Source organism: Caretta caretta, chromosome 4, assembly GCF_965140235.1.
Source record: "Caretta caretta isolate rCarCar2 chromosome 4, rCarCar1.hap1, whole genome shotgun sequence".
NCBI classification, from domain to species: domain Eukaryota; kingdom Metazoa; phylum Chordata; order Testudines; family Cheloniidae; genus Caretta; species Caretta caretta.
In genome coordinates this window covers 90,169,749-90,188,249 of record NC_134209.1, presented here as the reverse complement: position 1 = coordinate 90,188,249, position 18,501 = coordinate 90,169,749, and the positions used below count along the sequence as shown (strand labels likewise).

General features: G+C 39.1%; 1 protein-coding gene across 4 annotated transcripts in view; it reads right to left on the bottom strand.

Annotated features, from left to right (window-relative positions):
• Window positions 1–3,051: 3,051 nt before the first annotated feature.
• TRAPPC11 (trafficking protein particle complex subunit 11) overlaps window positions 3,052–18,501 on the bottom strand; it is a 41,026-nt gene continuing 25,576 nt past the window's right edge. For 3 of the 4 annotated variants that reach the window (XM_048847897.2, XM_048847896.2, XM_048847898.2), the window contains exons 22-30: window positions 17,716–17,837; window positions 14,863–14,982; window positions 13,447–13,512; window positions 13,185–13,341; window positions 8,244–8,355; window positions 7,526–7,617; window positions 6,844–6,977; window positions 5,707–5,871; window positions 3,052–4,013 (exon numbers count right to left, since the gene is read on the bottom strand). In XM_048847897.2, coding sequence (XP_048703854.2) covers window positions 3,969–4,013; window positions 5,707–5,871; window positions 6,844–6,977; window positions 7,526–7,617; window positions 8,244–8,355; window positions 13,185–13,341; window positions 13,447–13,512; window positions 14,863–14,982; window positions 17,716–17,837 — 1,013 coding nt within the window. In that variant the 3' untranslated portion in view covers window positions 3,052–3,968. Of the gene's footprint in view, window positions 4,014–5,706; window positions 5,872–6,843; window positions 6,978–7,525; window positions 7,618–8,242; window positions 8,370–13,184; window positions 13,342–13,446; window positions 13,513–14,862; window positions 14,983–17,715; window positions 17,838–18,501 lie in introns of those variants that run through there. The other variant, XM_048847899.2, reaches the window with a different exon arrangement.

Genomic DNA, 18,501 nt, shown 5'->3' with positions numbered 1-18,501 from the left:
CCACCATCAAGATAATACATTAAGGTAGGTAACTGTGATCCTGTCCTCATGACTTTCATGTTTAACATTGTGTCAGCTTTAACAGTGGGAGACTTTTTGTTTGTTTTTTTTAAAAAGGCAACATTCTGTTGACTTGGTTCAATGGATCCTCTGAACCAGATGTTATTGAATCAGGTACCAAAAATGCAGAGTTCAAAGCAGGTTTTTGTGGCTGATATGGATAATGAAGATAAATTATACAGTCTTGTTATAAAGACGGAGGTAAGTCAAAAATTGTATTAAAATACATGTCTTTACCCATTTTGCTCTTAGAAACTTAGGCCCACAGTCTGCAAATGTGCATAGGTTTTTCCTGACTTACATTAGTAACATTTGAAATCAGAGTCTCTTTTGTAGCATAATATACTAGGGTTCAATAAATCAACTTTACAAGAGATTTTCATTGATTTATTTGAGGGAAAGACATTTGCATACATAGCATTTTCATTCATTCCAGGGAAGAATAGTTAATTCACTTTTATTAAAAAAAAAGAAACACCTGAAACAGAGCAGACAGTATGTTGTAAGATCTTGAGTCATTAAATGGCATTTCAGAATATAATATCGTACCAAAACAAAATGAGCATATGCAATTACCACTTTAAGTGTTCTTTACTAAGTGGGTTATTAAGGTTAGATACGGCAAGCATCCTGCACTTTCTGTACAGTAGGGCTGTAAAGCACATTTCTGCAAATTTTATGCAACGTTTGGTTAGGCTATAAAGCATGAATGAGCAATAACTTTTAAAACCCATTTAAGAGCATATAGTTGCCATGTTTAATTTCAGAATGGAAGGCTGTTAAAAAACGCTGATTCATTCAGGGCACTAATTCCCCCCCCCTCAAGAAAAAGAAAAAGGGGGTGGGGGAAAGAAAAAAGTAAAAATTGACCAACAGACCTGAGCTTTCAGTTTCTGGCCTTTAGCTCCTGCTCTACCTGGAATCCACTCTACCGTTCCTGCTCTACCTGAATCCACCTCTTTTGGCCAATGCAATATCATCTTGTGACAAAGCAAGGACAGCTAAGTGACTGGGAAGCAACTCCTCTTGAAAGCCGTAACAACCACTAAAACATGTAATTCATCTCCTAAATGGGTATCAACTTTGATCTGCATAAAGTAGGAGTTTTAACACGTAGCCAAACGAGACCTTGTGCAAACGTACACAATGTTATGCTTACGACTGCATGTGGAAAGTTACATTGATAAAAGTGCCTTTTAAAAAGTAACGTATTTCCCTTTGTTACATGCAACTTATAGCAGGTTCCAATTTAAAAAAATATATTCAGGTGAGTCTAAAGTTTGAGGCCTCATTCCAGAAGAAATCATAAAAGCTGATTTTGGTAAACTGGGCAAACAAACAATATGGGGTTTAATATGGGTAATGCTCTTATTTTTGTAGCACAACAGGCATGCCTAGTGCCATACGGGCAAATAAAACAAGATCCTTGCTCTGCGGTGTTTAGTCTGAGTAGAATCAAACAAACCAAAGTGATAACTTTGGAGCGGGAGGGGGAGAAGGGGAAGAGGAAAAAGGGGGAAGGGAGAAAAAGAGAAAAATATGAACAATGGGTAGGGAAATACAATCCTTGGGTAGCTTTTCCTACACAGTGTATATTACAAGTTCACATTTCTGGTTAGTTTATTACTGTTAACTATATAATGTTCATTATAAATTTAACTTCTGATCTTCAATATACCCTTCCTATAATTTTGCCTAATTTATTTGATTTTATAAGAGATGGTAATCTGCACTGTTCCTAGACATATTTCAAGTTGTTGGAATTGAGAGAAGGTGTTTAAATACCCATGCACATACCTTTCTTATGTAACATTCTAATAGTAAATTATGATGACACCCTGTATCCTTTCGAAAGGGTACAGGGTGTCATCATAATTTACTATTAGAATGTTACATAAGAAAGGTATCTCAGTTCTCTATTTTATAGCTGTCTAAACACTTTCAGAAAAGGTAGCATAGCATAGAAGCCTCAGCGAAGTTTCTTTCAGCCTGAACAGCAGTTTGAACAAACAATTTTGTTGGAAACCAAGGACAATCCAAGAGGGCAAAATATGTTTCACTTCTATTTAAAAAAAAAAAAAAAAAAGGGTTGAAAGGTGCACTTCTGGACGCAAATGCTGGACACCAGCCACCTGAAAATGCATTTTAACTCTTTATTTGACTACAGGATAAAACACAACTGAAAGCATCAGGGCGAGAAGAGTGAAAGAGACCAATAGGATTTGCAGCCCTCTTCTCCTTCATGCCAATAACCAACAACCTCCCTCCAGCCTCATATGTATGCCACAGAAATGCTATATTCAGCTCTGAGAAGTGGATGGTATACAACTGCCTTCAATCTCCTACTGCCATTCTAAAATCAGCCATCTAGGGCTTGACCCTGAAGTTCTTACAAGCAAAAACTTTTACTGGCTTCACTATAGTTTTTGTCTGAATGTTAAGGGTCGGTCCCCAAAAGCAGGGGTTCCCAAACTGTGCTACTCATACCCCTGGGGGTACACGAGACATCTTGGGGGGGAAGGGTGGTACAGTGCAGGTTCAGTTGCTCAGCAACAGTCAAGCCTAATCGAACTCAGAACTCTTTTAGGGGTTGTTTTTTTTTCGGTTGTATAGGTCACACAATAACTATATCTGTACATAACGGTGAAATATGGACAGATGGCTAAAGACAGGTAGTGTTAAGAAGAACACACAATATCAGTGATGAAAAGGGTAGGGATATGTGGACAGCTGGTAGATCTGGAAGGAGGTATGCAATAAGAAAAGTTTGGGAATCTCTGTCCTAAAGGATACTGAAGGCAGACATAAAAGAGAATCAAGTCCAGAATCTTATCCACTAAGCCACTGGACCACACTAGACAGTTATATTGATTTGTATGTAATGGATAACTGGGAAATGAACACATTCAGCTCAGTTTCACAAATATTCAGTTACAATAAGTCGTTTAATATAACTTCACTTGGACAATAAATACGATAATTTCCAGGAGATCAAAATTCACTTCTTTAATTTAACTATTTAGAAAGTTAAACAATGGAAGATTTCACAACATAATTTTTATTTACATGATTTACTGTGAATATTTTAAATACCAGCTTGTGAAGCTACACAAGGATGTACCTCTAAACTGACACAGCAGAATACTGTCAAAACGTTTCTTTAACCTGGAAGCAATGCATTTTTAACAATTCAAACCATTTCAAGTTAATGTTGGATAGTACAACTGTACTTAATGAAGCTGCTCACAAAGACTCCATATTTTACTGACTAGTCACTGCTGAGTGAAACATTTTGAAGAACAGTTCTCCTGGTAAAAAGAGAGCCTTTTAAATTAATGACTCTGCTTAAGCATTAGGAAGCCACTCAATGCCAACAGTTCCATCTGTAGTAGTAAGTCATTTATAGATCTGAGAGTCCAGGCTGCTGCACACTGTTCTAGCCTCTGAATATAAACGGCAAAAAAATAAGTTTATCAGATACGATGACTTTCAATGCTGTAAATCCTGATAACAAAAAGCACAGACATTGCACCTCAAGCCATCATTAATGAAGAAAGTGGCACTTCTCTTTTTTGGGCAAGTGAACTTGGTTTTCTTCATTTTCATTCTCAAGACATTCCATATAATACTACTACTTAAAAGCATTTAACATTCATGAAATTAACTTCAAGAGAAAGAATGTTCACGTTAAACAGAGCACCAACTTATTCCGTATATTTATTCATTAGTGAAATTTTATGAAAAACTAAGTGTTTAAACATTAGTTCTGCTAACAGCGGTCATAATTGTAATTTAAAAATAAAAGTTTAATTTGTAAAGTTTGATCAAAGCTATGGTTCAAAGAGCAAAATTTTATACATTCTGTGCAACATCCCATTTCCTTCTAGTGCATAAGTCCATGTCTGCAGTTATGCAGCTGCGATAGAAGTATCATCAGCTTGGCGACCTTGTGGCTTTAAAGAAAAAGAAGAGTCAGTATAAAGATTATATATGGTTATGAAATTCATCTAGCAACATCATCATAAATGAACAGGATGCTACAATGTATAATCAGTGCTGTATCTTTCCTAACTTCAAAGTACTTCTAATGGCAGCAAAAAATATTGTGATGTTATCTACATTCAAGTCTTCTAACTCTCCCAGCTGCCTCTATAAGCTTTTCAGGGCATCCGATGAAGTGAGCTGTAGCTCACGAAAGCTTATGCTCAAATAAATTGGTTAGTCTCTAAGGTGCCACTAGTACTCCGTATCTTTATATATGTCTTATAGCACCTAGCATAGGGCCTGACCCCGACTGGACTCTCTGGATACTGCTGCAATACAAAAGTTATGTTGATAATGATGCTGATGGTAAATACATGCATGAAACAGGAACAGCCCCAGAAGGTTCTAGGATAAGTTTGAAGCAGGGTCCCTGGGGAAAAGGAGTATTTTAAGAGGAAAAGCATAGCTGTGCACAGGAGCACACAAGAACGAACGTTGGGATTCGGATGACCCAGAAGAAGAGAAGAAAGGAATTAAAAGCCTAGGGAGGTTCTCTTGTAAATGCTCAGAACTCCTTTCCCTGGAGGGAGCAGACCTTTGTGTTGACCTAACAGCAAGTCTTGATGACTGATCTAGGAGACACATTGACTGACAGTGTGTATAAATAATAAATTCCACCCAGCCCTCTTAGCTGCAGTAAAATTGGAGGAATGCAAAGCCTGTTTTCAGGGAACAGAGAGAGGATTATAGATGTTCGAACAAGCCTTTCTCAAAGACACAAAGGAACACTTCAGGCCTCTCACCCCCTGCTTATGCTCCAATAGGAAAGGTTAACACAAGATCCTGTAAAGGAAAGACACAAGGCTAGCTAGCTAGCATTGTTTTGTGTAAAAAGTTTTAAAATAAGTGGGAAAGGGCCAGAAAGATTGCATAAAACCTGTTTGGCATGATATGATTGAAAATTGCGTTTCATCCCAAGGTATTCATAACATCTGAGTAGCTGCAACATTGTAGAAAAAATCTATCACCATAAATTTCATGTGCGCTTAGATCTTCTATCTCTAATAGTAAATTAGGTTCAGAAATATTCTGGAACCCCACAAAACCCTAAAACCCATCACATGATGAACACCCACTTCACTCTTTGCAATCAATTCTCACTTGAGTAATATAAATATAAGATGGGTGGCAGATAATAAATGAAAACTTGGAAATATTCTAACCAAATGCAGCTCCACCAATACTCAAATGCAGACAGAATTTTAATTGCATGACTATTATCCTTCTAGTCACAAGATATTATCCAAATGTTCTGCAAAATGGATAACATCCTGTGACCAGGAAGATAACAGTAATTCTGGATGGTTTTAAGAGCAAAGTGCCTGTTGCTCATATAGAGCCCAGTCCAGCACTGTGTCGTGCCTGAGCAGATTGCTGCACCCACACAGAGCTCCAGGGAAGTCCACGGTCTCCATATACACACAGCATTGTGTCTGTGCATCTTAAAGCAAGACAAGCCTGCTCTCTAGTTAACTGTCCATTCAGTTAATCGGCTAAGCGTAGAGCTGGGGTTTCAGTTCTCAAAAGCAAAATAAATCCCAAGTAAGTTCTGAAAGAATTCATTCATTATAAAGGAGCCAAAAGCCTCCATTAGAACCGTACCTTTACAAAAATGTGCGTTGGTATGAATCGTCTGAGCAACTGATTAGTGAAGTTTGGGATCCGCAGCAAGATATTAAGAGATGGTAACTGCTGATATCCAGCCATGAGAGGGTAGAAGTTATATAACATTTCCTGCTGTGTGCCAGGAAGGATTCGCAATCGTATCTAAAATCATAAATAATTCCAGGAAAGAAAACTGTTTACATATATTAAACATTTGCACACTCCAAAGTTAAAAATAATTCTGTCAAATATTCACTTTGATCGGTTTGACTAAAAAACACATTATTCAAAATATTACAACTTTCTTTTCTACCCAACTGCACACACTGTATCATATGATCAATATGAATGTTCTTAACCTATCCAGAAAGGCATAACTAGACACTCCTAAGATGACTTATTTTCAGTCCTCCTAAGATTAAAAAAAAGCTTTGGACGTGCATGTTCCTCCAGATGTATTGCTCATTCTTCAGTTCACCAGGTCTTAAGGATGAGTATTTACTAAATAACTCTAGGGCAATTTGATCTATAGCAGAGTTGATAGTAAGCTAATAGGCTATCAACAGGTAACAGTTGAAAGTCTACCATTCACTTAGGGTTGCCCATATTTGTTACATAGTGTACTGTGTTTCTTTCTAAGTCACTTGATGTAAATTTCACAAGCCTTGTTTTGGTAGACAGAAATTTAACGGAGCTGGGAGACAGATTTGTTCTGAATACAGTTACAATTAATTTGTTTTTAATATTTATTTTCCGGTTTTACAGTAAAGTTACATTAAAAACATTTAATTTTTAAATACAATTTATATAATCTAAAGCAGTGGTTTTCAACCTGTGGTTGGCGGACTGTGGGAGCTCTGCAGACTATATCTAAGGGGTCTGCAAAAGGTTGTTGTTACCATAGAAGAGTGGTTTCCAAAACTTGGGGTCCAAAGACTATGTTTAAGATTTCCAGAGGGATACACACTCTTTTGTATCCAGAGGGATACACATACAAATTTTTTTTAGGGGTTCACAAATGAAAAAAAGGTTGAAAATCACTAATCTAAAGAGTATGTTGAAGTCTATTAGAATAGTTTAACAGTGGTGTGAAAAGTATCATCATGCAGTAGTGACAAAGAGGACAATTTGTACCTGTTTAAGACCTGAAAACATGAAGGCATCGCTTGGCTCCACTGATATTTCCACATCCTGGACTAAACTGGTCTTGTTTTGCAAGTGATATCTGACAGGCAAGGATTCTCTGACTCGACCAAATGATGGCAGATCTTTGGAGACAAAGGGAATGAATATAAAGGTTACATAATCTGATATGTAAATAAACGTCTTGGTTTCACATACAAAAACCAAATCTGACTCAATAAAAGTAGAAAGGTCTGCAAAAAGTGGCTATTATCTATAGTACATCTGATCAAATGTTTCAGGAACAAATCATTAAAAATTTTATAAGTTTTCAAATACAACAGAATCAGCTCTAACATTAGAAAGCAATGAAAGATATCAGAAATTACTGTTACAAGACTAGTTCTATGCATCACAATATCACTAATTTGCACTAATTGAGGGGGCGAAGAAGGAGTACAAGTATGGATTAGAATAACTAGAGAAAGGGCAGGTATTGCATGGGCAGGGCTTTCCCTTCCAGCCCTGTTCTTACAGGAGAAATATGGTCATCCCAAGTCTGTGGCAATGAAGGACAAACGTGTGCCTATGTACCAAATTCTGCTCTGAGACGTACTTATGGGGTTTCACGGCCTTGAGTGAACACTCCATGCATGCAGCCCAGGGTTAAATATTTCATGCATGTTAATATTACCTGCATTAACATGGAGTGGGATGCTCTCTACAATCACATGTGGTAGAGTGATCACAGTACAAACCACAGGTACACTTTCCACAGCTGAACTCCTATCAAAGAAAACAACACATGTAGACTCCACTTATATTCTTGACATTAAGTCACTAAGCCAACAGAATACTGGGATCAAGCAGCAAACTAACAAGCAATAGTTACAGCAATCCCAACAGTTCAAAAAGGTGAAAAGTGTTAGCTGAATGTTTTTATTACAATAATCTTGTAAAAAGATGTTAAAATCTAGAGAAGACAGATGTACCTTACAATATCTGCTCTAAAAACAAACCCACATATTGACTGAGGTGGGAAAAATATTAGGGTCATTTATTTTTTCCGTTTGACCATTTAAAACATTACTTTTTATACAGCTGAAGTGTTCTTTAACTTGTCTTTCTTCCTCCCCTCCCCACATGTGAAGTACTCATTGGCTTTAGAAAACTGAAGAACTAGTGTAGGAGATCACACAATTGAAAACTTAATACAAATTTAAATATCACCATTTAGATGCAATTTCAGCAGTACGCATTTTTAAAAATGGCTCTTACCGCTTTCACCCAAGATGATGCCACTGCGAGGATCAGTAAGGGAAGAAGAAAAAGCAAAATATATCCTCCCTACCACTCCCACCCTACGAAAAGTCATGAACTGCTTTAAAAATAACCAGACAAGGAATCCCTACCTTTTCCAGGAGATTACATAACGTCCGGTAGCCACTCCACTTTGACCATTAGTAACTGGTGGACACCGAAGGCAAAAGCATTCACTAGCACTCTCGCCTGTCTGCAAAACAACTATCAGCAATATTCTGTTTAATTTTAAAGTAAAAGACACTGAAAATTAGCACAGAAACCATCCAGATCTGAAAAACTAAAATTAGTAATACATACAGATTTTATATATAAATTTTAGGAATAAAGGTGTTGTATATATGCAATATATACAATCTGAGGGACTCCCAACTAATTCACAAACTGTACATGCAAACATTAGAGATAATAAGGTGCTCAGACAGCACAGAATTGGGGCCTGCAACATGGTATGCGGTCCCTGTGAGTAGAGCTAGGCCCAGTGCCCGTGTAGAGCAAGTGAGCCCAATCCAGCCAATTAAAAGAGGCTGGGCTACACCTGGACCTATAAAGGCAGGAAATGAGATGGGGAGGAAAAGTGACCGAGACAGGTTGTGCCTGGAGAAGGGAAGCCACAGTGGAGTGGAGGTAACTCCGGTGGTGGGTCCCTGGTGCAAGAGGCCAGGTGCTCTGGGAAGCTCCAGAAAGGGAGCAGAGCTAACTAAAGCCTGGTCTACGCTACAAAGTTAGGGTGAGGTAAGGTGCCTTGTGCATGTGTCTACACTTAAATGGGTCTCCCACTGACTAAGTGGCCTCTTATGCTGACATAGTAACACCACTTCCCCGAGCAGCATTGTGCCAAGTTTAATATACAGAGGTCAACACGGCACACAGACACTGCAGTACAGTAACTCCTCACTTAAAGTCGTCCCGGTTAACGTTGTTTTGTTGCTGATCAATCAGGGAACATGCTCGTTTAAAGTTGTGCAATGCTCCCTTATAACGTTGTTTGGCAGCCACCTGCTTTGTCCACGGCTTGCAGGAAGAGCAGCCCGTTGCAGCTAGCTGGTGGGGGCTTGGAACCAGGGTGGACCAGCAGTCCTGTTATCAGTTCCCCACTCCCCTAAGTTCCCTGTGCAGCAGCTGTCCAGCAGGCTACCAACTTCCAGAAGTTCAGCTGTCCCTCCCCCCACTGCCATGTGGTGCTCCTGCCCTCTGCCTTGGAGTTGCTCCCGCGAACCTCCTGCTTGCTGTGCAGGGGAAGTGGGGGAAGAGGGGGACTAATGTCAGGGTGTCCCCCTCCCTCCTGCTCCTGCCCCCCCGCTTACCCCTTCGCCATATAGAAGCAGGAGAGACACAAGAGGGCTCAGGGCGGAGAGAGCTGGCCGCAGCTATTTCAACTTCCTGATCTTTTTAAAGGCAATGTACTTAGAGTGTAGTGTCGGCGTACTTAAAGGAGCAATGCGCATCTCTTGCTCTCTCTCTCACACATGCACACACACACACAGGGTGTGTCTCCATCTGCCATGCTGTCTCCCCTCCCTCCATTCGCGCTGCCTTGTAGAGTGTGAGGCGACATTAACAACGTGTTAACCCTGGAGGGCTCAGCCAATTGCTAGTTCATCATTTAGCAGTAAGGCATTCCCTGGGAAATATCCCACCCTCTTCCACCTTCTGACTCCACCAACTCAACCAAGCTTCACAATCATTGTTGCTGTGTACAGCATTAAATTGTTTAAAACTTAGAGAGAGAGAAAATATATATTATATAGTTTTTTGTCTGGTGAAAAAAATTTCCCTGGAACCTAACCCTGCCCATTTACATTAATTCTTATGGGGAAATTGGATTTGCTTAACATTGATCCTGAAAAATGTGATTTTAAGCGAAACAAACTACAACATTAAGCGGAGGAGTTCCTGTACCTATGTCGACCCTAACAGTCCTCCAGCAGCTTTCCCACCATGCCCCAGACTGACTGTTTTGTTGCCATTGTGAACTCTACTGCCCAAGAATCACAGAGGCCTCCAACCCAGTGGAAAGGTTTCCCCCTTGGCTTCACAAATATTACGCAGGACAGAGCAGGCAGCTATTACCATTGGGATATTTTTCTCACTGAAGTCCAATCTTGTGCATAAACAATGCCAGCATCCCGTCAATCGACCAAAAGAACATTCAGCAGTCATACTGCACCTGCTGAGCTGGAAGCTGAACTGTTCCCTTGGTGCTGTCAAGGTGGCTGGTGTATGGCTTTATAAGCCCGGCAAGCAACAGGTAGCCTGCAGATTACTGTTGGGAATGTTGAAATGCCAATAGTGATCCTGGCATTTCAACATTCCCAACAGTAATTGGCCAGTTGAGAAACAGTTCCTCCTTGCAGCTTTCTGAACAGTCCTGTGTTCTTAAAGATGTAAGCCTTATGCACCTTCCCTGGCCAGCCCACACGGACATTGGTCAAGCGTCCCTGGTGATCCACCAATGCTTGCATAACCATAGAAAAGTATCCCTTTATATTGATGTACTCTTTTGCAAGGTAATTTTGTGCCAAAATAGGGATACGAATGCCATCTATTGCTCCACCGCAGTTCGTGAACCCCACTGCTGCAAATCTCTCCACTATGTCCTTTACATTGCTGAGAATCACAGTCCTGTGCAGCAGGAGGCAATTACTGGCCCTGCACACTTGCATGACAGGGGCTCCCACGGTGGATTTCCCAACTCCAGATTGTTAGTGGTCAGTTTGGAATCAATCTGGTGTTTCAAGTTTCCACACTGCAATCACCACTCGCTTATCCACTGTCAGCACAGCTCTTATTTTCGGTCCCTGCACTGGAGAGCTGGGGCAAGCTCAGCCCACAGATCCAGGAATGTTGCCTTGTGCATCTGAAAAGTTCTGCAGCCATCCCAAGCCTGAATGACAACACAATCCCACTAGTCAGTGCTGGTTTCCAAGGCCCAGAAGTGGTGTTTCATCATCCGCAGCTTCTCTGTGAATGCCACCAACAACCTTGAGTTGGTTCTTGCTATGTCCTACAGCAATCTGTCCTACAAGAAATTATTATGTTCCCCACTTATTCAGTTCTTCTTGCAGCTCTGAAAATACTGCAGGATCACATGCCCCGTGTTTCAATGCTCAGGACAATAGTGCAGAGCTGTGCAAGCTCCATGCTTCTGTTGGAGATAGAGAGCGAGGAGGGCCCCACGGATTTGTGGGATTTTGAAAAAAGGCATGAAAATTATGAGATACAGATGACATTAGGGGGATGGATACAATAGCAAACTGGAAATTTGACCTCACGCTCCCAGTCACCCCAGTGCAACTCCTTTCAGCCCCACCATGCATTGAGAATACTTCCCAAAGACCATATGCTAGACGGTCGCAGGTTGCATACTGGGATACCTATCCATGATGCACTACACTGTGCATTAATACAAGAACACCTGGTGAGTACACGCACCGCTGACACAATGAGCCAACCATACATACACACAAGCAACGCACTAACTGCAGCAGCTTTATGCCGACATAACTTGTGTCAATGTAAGTTTGAAGTATGGACATGGCCTAAGATTGAGAAGCTGCCAAGAGCACCAGAGGTCTCTGGCATGAGTGACCCTGAAGTCCGAGGCAAAGGAGTGAGTTAAAAGACTCTTTTGTTTGTTTTAAAAAAAGAAACTTTCTTAAAAGGAGACTGGGCAGTATGTGCTTGGAAGCTGGGGAGAAGCCCTGCTCTGTGACAGGGCCACAGAAATATGATGATTTGATGGATGATAGAGAACCTTCTGAACCGAACCATGGAATCTCTAATATCTACACAGAGCATACAGAATCTCAAAGTCACATTCAAAAGAGTAAACTGCACAGTACAGCTGATTAAGACTCAGGAATCCCTTTCTGCTGTAAATGCAAAAAATTTGAAATGTTTTTGTTCGGTTTCAGAACCTAAAGTAGAAATTTTGACATTTGCTGCAGAAGGTAAATTGTTTTTTGTTTGTTTTTTTTGAGGAGGGGGCGGGGTGGGACGGGACACAAACTGGTTTGTTTTGGAAGTTTCTAACCAAAATTTTAAAAAGGGCTTTTTCATATTTTATCTTATTTTTAAACTGTTTTCTTTTTTAAATTAGTTCAGTTTTATTTTTAAAATTATTAACTGCTGCTATTTAGAGCTCTTATTGTATTTTCTTGTTCAAAGTAAGACATGCATTCAGGGTACTAAAAAACAGCAGCTACTTAAAAGTATATAATTTAAAAATAAAATAAAAAGCCACAGGAGCCAGGGCTGCCAGGCTTCCAGGGAAGGTAGCTTCCTTAATTACCTTGGGAGCCAGACAGGGAGTCCTGGCTGAGCTGTGAACCATGGAAGCCACTGCTCTCCAGCAGCCAGCTAAGTGGGCTGTGAGGGGAGCTGGGGAAACCGGTTGGCAGGTGGGCTGGCCTGCCAGCCGGGTTTCTGTTGAAAGTTTCAACATCGATTCCATGAAATCAACGTTTTTCAACCAAAAACTGCAGTCAACATTTTTGAATGCTCTACTGCACAGTCCTCAATTTATCTTTCTGCCTCAGAAGGATGGCGAACATTATTGTTTAACTACAAGATATTCTAATAAGGCAGTATTCAATACAGGATGGAGAAACTTCTTGCATATTCTTCCTAGGCGAGTCTGAATAGATTCACACACTATTTCATTCATGTGTGTAATCTTATGTATGGACTTGTTTACATTTCATTCTATAGAGACATATGTAGTACATGAAAGCCAAAAACTGTCTAATGCCTCTAATCCAATTCAGATCTGCCACTATCTAAATCAGATTTTTCCATGCTTCTCCATACCAAAAATAACCAGGAACAGCTGAATAGGATACAGAGTTTCACTTTTAAACTTTTTTTCCCCTTTGTGAGTTCAGCTCAAAGTGCTAACATTACTTCAAATAACTTAGAGAAACTCCAAATGAATTTGTCAATAAGGTATTAAAATGTATTTCTTCCCAATTCCCACTCCATCCTTCTCAAAAAAATCTTATTTAAGAAGAAAGAATAATCTAAATTCTCACCATTCTCCACAAAAGATTCCAGTTGGTCTACTGGTACCATGGAAGCCGAAAGTTGTAGCTGGCTATTTATAATAGTGAGAGCCCAAGGTGAAGCACTCAGAATGTCTGTCATCAGTAAAAAGGGTATGTCTGCAAAGACTCTGTCTAAATGTTCAAACTACCAAGAGAAGAGAAAGAATGTGTCACTATTTTAGTGGTCAAATTTGGTTTACTCAGATTTTTATGATTCTAAGATATGTCGATCAATTTTCTAAACACATACCTTTGAAGAAACAAATTTAACAGCAACATCAAAGGGAAATACAGTTTCTATAGTTACAGTTTCATCCTGCATGGAGGGGGAAAAGATTGTATTAAATTTCAAATCTAGATATTGACATCAGATTACAGGTAAGAAGTTATTACAGGGAACTGCATTCATCACCACCTGCCCCAGCCCTCTCCAGGACAACATCTGCTTTGGCTCTCCCCTAAACGATGGGCAGACAAAGCAACTATGGCTATTGGGGACTGCAGAAGTCAATGCTTTTCCTTTCTTGGATATACTTGTGAAGATGCTCATTCAATGCCTGGGCATTTTATTCCCTTATAAGCTATACAGTTATAAGAAAAAATGATGCTGATTATTAATTCATTAAATAGGTCATGTTTGAAACGGAATTAAATAAAGTGTAAAATAAAATGTTGATACCATACCTATTCTCAATAAAATTCCCTACAATAAATTTAAACACTAAGGGTCACTGTCAACTTAAACAAAAGCAAAACACCGCACTTTGGTCCAAACATTCCTCCCTCTCCCACAGTAATTATGGCAATCTGTTACAAGGAACATCTAAGAGATGAGAGAAACTAATTTATTTTATTTGTACAGTTTTACTCCGAGTACTTAAGACATCAACATGGGAGGAAAAAAACTTTTCAGAAGTAGGAAAATTGTATTTGAAAACAAATTGGCAGGTGACTATGGAATAAGAAGCTACTTTTCGCTTTTCCCTGGATTAAAAAAATTTCAGTTCGACAGTGTCCCTCTAAGGTTCAGTGATAGTTCCATGTACTGGTGCTATTCCAGATATACAACTCTGCTGGTACAACATTAAGTTTAAGGAATAACACATGATTTTATATTCCTCTACACTTGCCAGAAGTTGGATCACCTCAAAAATATTGCTTCTTGTGTCCATTTATTCTTCTTTATCCCTCCAATCCTGCCCCTTAAGCCTTTCCTCTTTCAATGTCAAAAAAGCAACATTTCCGCAAGATGGCCCACGTAGACTCCTGGCTTTGTATTGGGAATTATCTGTCAAGGCAACATGGTGTATCCTTCTCTTTACTCAGAAAGCAACCATATCACCCCTGGGCTAAGCATTTCTCCTAGGGCAGAAGCTAAATTATGGGTTTCTCTTTTACACAATCTCATATGACAGCCCTGTGTGCTGCATTTCCACCTTATTTTGGATATGATGTACATTTTAGGAGTATGAAAGTGAATACATTTTAAATATGTTTGGCAACATTATCTAATTAATCCATTTAGTACTATTCTACAAAGGGTACCATTGAAATTAGGCTTGCTCTTAAAATCACACACAAGTAATCTGAATCCCTTAATCATTTCATATATTAACTAACATGAAATGAAGAGTCATTCCAAAGTGCTGAACTCAATAGATCATACCCTGTGGCACTTGCAGATTAGCTCTTTTTCCTCAACCGTAGCACTGATTAAATAGGAAACATAGACCAGAAACATCCTGGTACCAACTGTTCCACAACGAATGTATACTGCTTTTTCCAGCTGTGAAATATAAAGATGAAATTAGTTAAATAGTACTCAAAATGCAACCAGCAGGTCCAGAGCTGCCCTTTCATTCATTTCGCGTACCTCAGCTAACACAGACTAGGGGAACCACAATGGACAACAATTGCTTGTCTTCAGCACTGGCTACTGGCAGCATAAAGTGTGACACCAACACAAGAGTAGCACTGCTCTGGCCATTCCACTACTCATGTTCTCCTGCTATTTACAGTAGTAGGCTGGAGCCATTACTAAGCATCATTTGCCATAACAAGCCTATGATTTACTAGCTATTAGTTCAAACTAGGGCTGTTGATTAATCACAGATAACTCACGCGATTCACAAAAAAATTAATCGCCATTAAAAAAAGTGAATTGTTACTAATCGCAGTTTTAATCTTACTCTTAAGCAATAGAATACCAATTGAAATTTATTAAATATTTGGGATGTTTTTCTACATTTTCATATATACTATGTTCTGTGTTATAATTGAAATCAAAGCATACATTATTTTTGATTACAAATATTTGCACTGTAAAAATGATAAACAAAAGAAATAGTATTTTTCAATTCACCTCATACAAGTACTGTAGTGCAACCTCTTTGTCCTGAAAGTGCAACTTACAAATGTAGTGTTTTTTTTGGTTACATAATTGCCCTCAAAAACAAAGCAAAGTTCACTCAGTCCTACTTCTTGTTCAGCCAGTCGCTAAGACAAAAAAGTTTGTTTACATGGAAATAATGCTTCCCTCTTCTTATTTACAATGTCACCAGAAAGTGAGAACAGGCATTTGTATGGCACTTTTGTAGCGGCATTGCAAGGTATTTACGTGTCAGATATGCTAAACATTCGTATGCTTCTTCATGCTTTGGCCACCATTCCAGAGGACATGCTTCATGCTGATAACACTTGTTAAAAAAATAATTCTCCTCCGGGGAGAACTGTATGTCCCCTGCTCTGTTTTACTCGCATTCTGCCATATATTTTATGTTCTAGCAGTCTCAGCTGATGACCCAGCACATGTTCGTTTTAAAAACATTTTCACTGCAGATTTGACAAAACACAAAGAAGGTACCAATGTAAGATTTCTAAAAATTGCCACAGCACTCGACCCAAGGTTTAAGAATCTGAAGTGCCTTCCAAAATCTGAGAGGGATGAGGTGTGGAGCATGCTTTAAGAAGTCTTAAAAGAGCAACACTCCAATGCAGAAACTACAGAACCCGAACCACCAAAAAAGAAAATCAACCTTCTGCTGGTGGCAGATGATGAAAATGAACATGCATCGGTCCGCACTACTTCGGATTGTTATCGAGCAGAATCCGTCATCAGTATGGAAGCATGTCCCCTGAAATGGTGGTGAAGCATGAAGGGACATATGAATCTTTAGCGCATCGGGCACGTAAATATGTTGCAACGCCGGCTACAACAGTGCCAAGAGAATGGCAGTTCTCACTTTCAAATGACACAGTAAACAAGAAGTGGGCAGCCTTATCTCCTGCAAATGTAAACAAACTTGTTTGTCTGAGCGATTGGATGAACAAAAAGTAGGACTGAGTGGACTTGCAGGCTTAAAATTTTACATTGTTTTATTTCTGAATGCAGTTGGTTTTTTGCCCATAATTCTACATTTGTAAGTTCAACTTTCATGATAAAGAGACTGCACTACAGTACTTGTATTAGGTGAATTGAAAAATACAATTTCTTTTTTCTTTTTAAAGTGCAAATACTTGCAATCAAAAATAAATAAAAAGTGAGCACTGTACACTTTGTATTCTGTAGCGTAATTGAAATCAATATATTTGAAAATGTAGAAAACATCCAAAAATACTTAAATAAATGGTATTCTATTATTGTTTAACAGTGCGATTAATGGCAATTAATTTTTTTAATCGCTTGACAGCCCTAGTTCAAACCACATGAGTTTTAATGTATTGCTGTGTGGAGAAGATGTAGGAAGACAATTACTCTCAGTAGCAGACATCAGCTGCTCTCCGTTTCATGAGCCCAATCCTTCTCTCTTCCTACTACCACCAAAAAATCAGTACGTGTCACTCAACTCTGCATCCTTATGAGATTTAGCACTCAGGCTACTAACAAATTATCAGTACAGTCTACAGCGCTTGCAGTGTGCATTTATAGAAGATAGAGTGACTCTATATTTGCAATCAAAGTCAACCCAAAACCAGAAGAACTAGTGCATCCTGAATTCATTCTCCTCTTTCAAAGTGCAGAATGAAAATTGAACATTTCCTTTATCCTGTTCCTTCTCTTTAGCTTTATATTACAATATGAAATCCCTCTAATGTCCTCTCTGCCAACAACCTTAACAATTCTGTGAGACTCTTCAGCATGCTCAGGTACTTAAATACGCAGCTGAGATAATATTAATAAAAAAAATTTCTGTCTGTCAAAATTAAGTTTGTGTTAAAGGATTCACAGTTGAGATCTAATTAATATAATCCAATGAGGCTGATCTGTTCACCCTCAAACCCACTCCATTGAACTAGCCCATAGAACTAAAATGTAAGGAGGAAGTCAAAGGCTCATCCCTTGAATAAAACGACTGCTGCATTAGATAGAAGCCCAGATACTAGGCATCATCACATCTGAAACTAAAAATTCTGGTCCTTCTGACATCTGTATGAAAAAGTCTTCTTACTAGCTAATGCTCATTTTCAGTTAGCTATTAAACATTTTCTTAATTGGAGTGGGGGTAGCAATTAGATTCACCTTTTCTCCTGGCTGTAAATCTCCTACAGGGATATCAGGAAGCAATGCAGGATAAGAATCATCACAGATTTCTGTTCCATTAAGGGTCACATGAGTTTTCTGAGTCAGATTGGCATCTTGCCCTAGGATACAAACATTCTGTTTTTATACCCACAAAGTTATTCTGTTAATTTATATGTTGTTTATCACTGTGGCAAACAGGCACTATTTATGAATATTAAAGTATGCATCAAAGAAAACAATCACCACTGCTACCAGACATATCTCAACCAAATGAGCAACAACCAGTGGGAAGGCTCGCACTTCTATGGTCTTTGGATTAGACTCTGCATGAGCTTGTATTATAATATATAGACAAATGCATTTTTGCAGTTATCCGTACAAAGCAAAGTGTATTTCTCAACCACTACTGTCATCAATAGGTATAACATCAAGAATTCAAAATCCAAACTAACAGTGTGTAACTATGTGAAGCTACCTGGAATATAACTGTTACCCCGTGAGGAACACCGGCCACAATCCTGCAGCCACAATCCTGCTCCCATAATTTCAAATGGGACAAGATTGGTCCCATGTTGTCCAGCAGAAAAATACATTAGATTTAAATGTAATTCTGTCATTAGAACTTGCTGCAGCTCAGCTGGAAAAATCTACAATCCGTTTGTTGTCAAAAGTAACTCGACAGTATTGTTAGATCACTAGAAAATTCTTTTAAATCCCTCCTTAAAACCTGAACTTTTTTGTTGATGCCTACAAAACATTACTGTCTAATATTGGTTAAGCTGG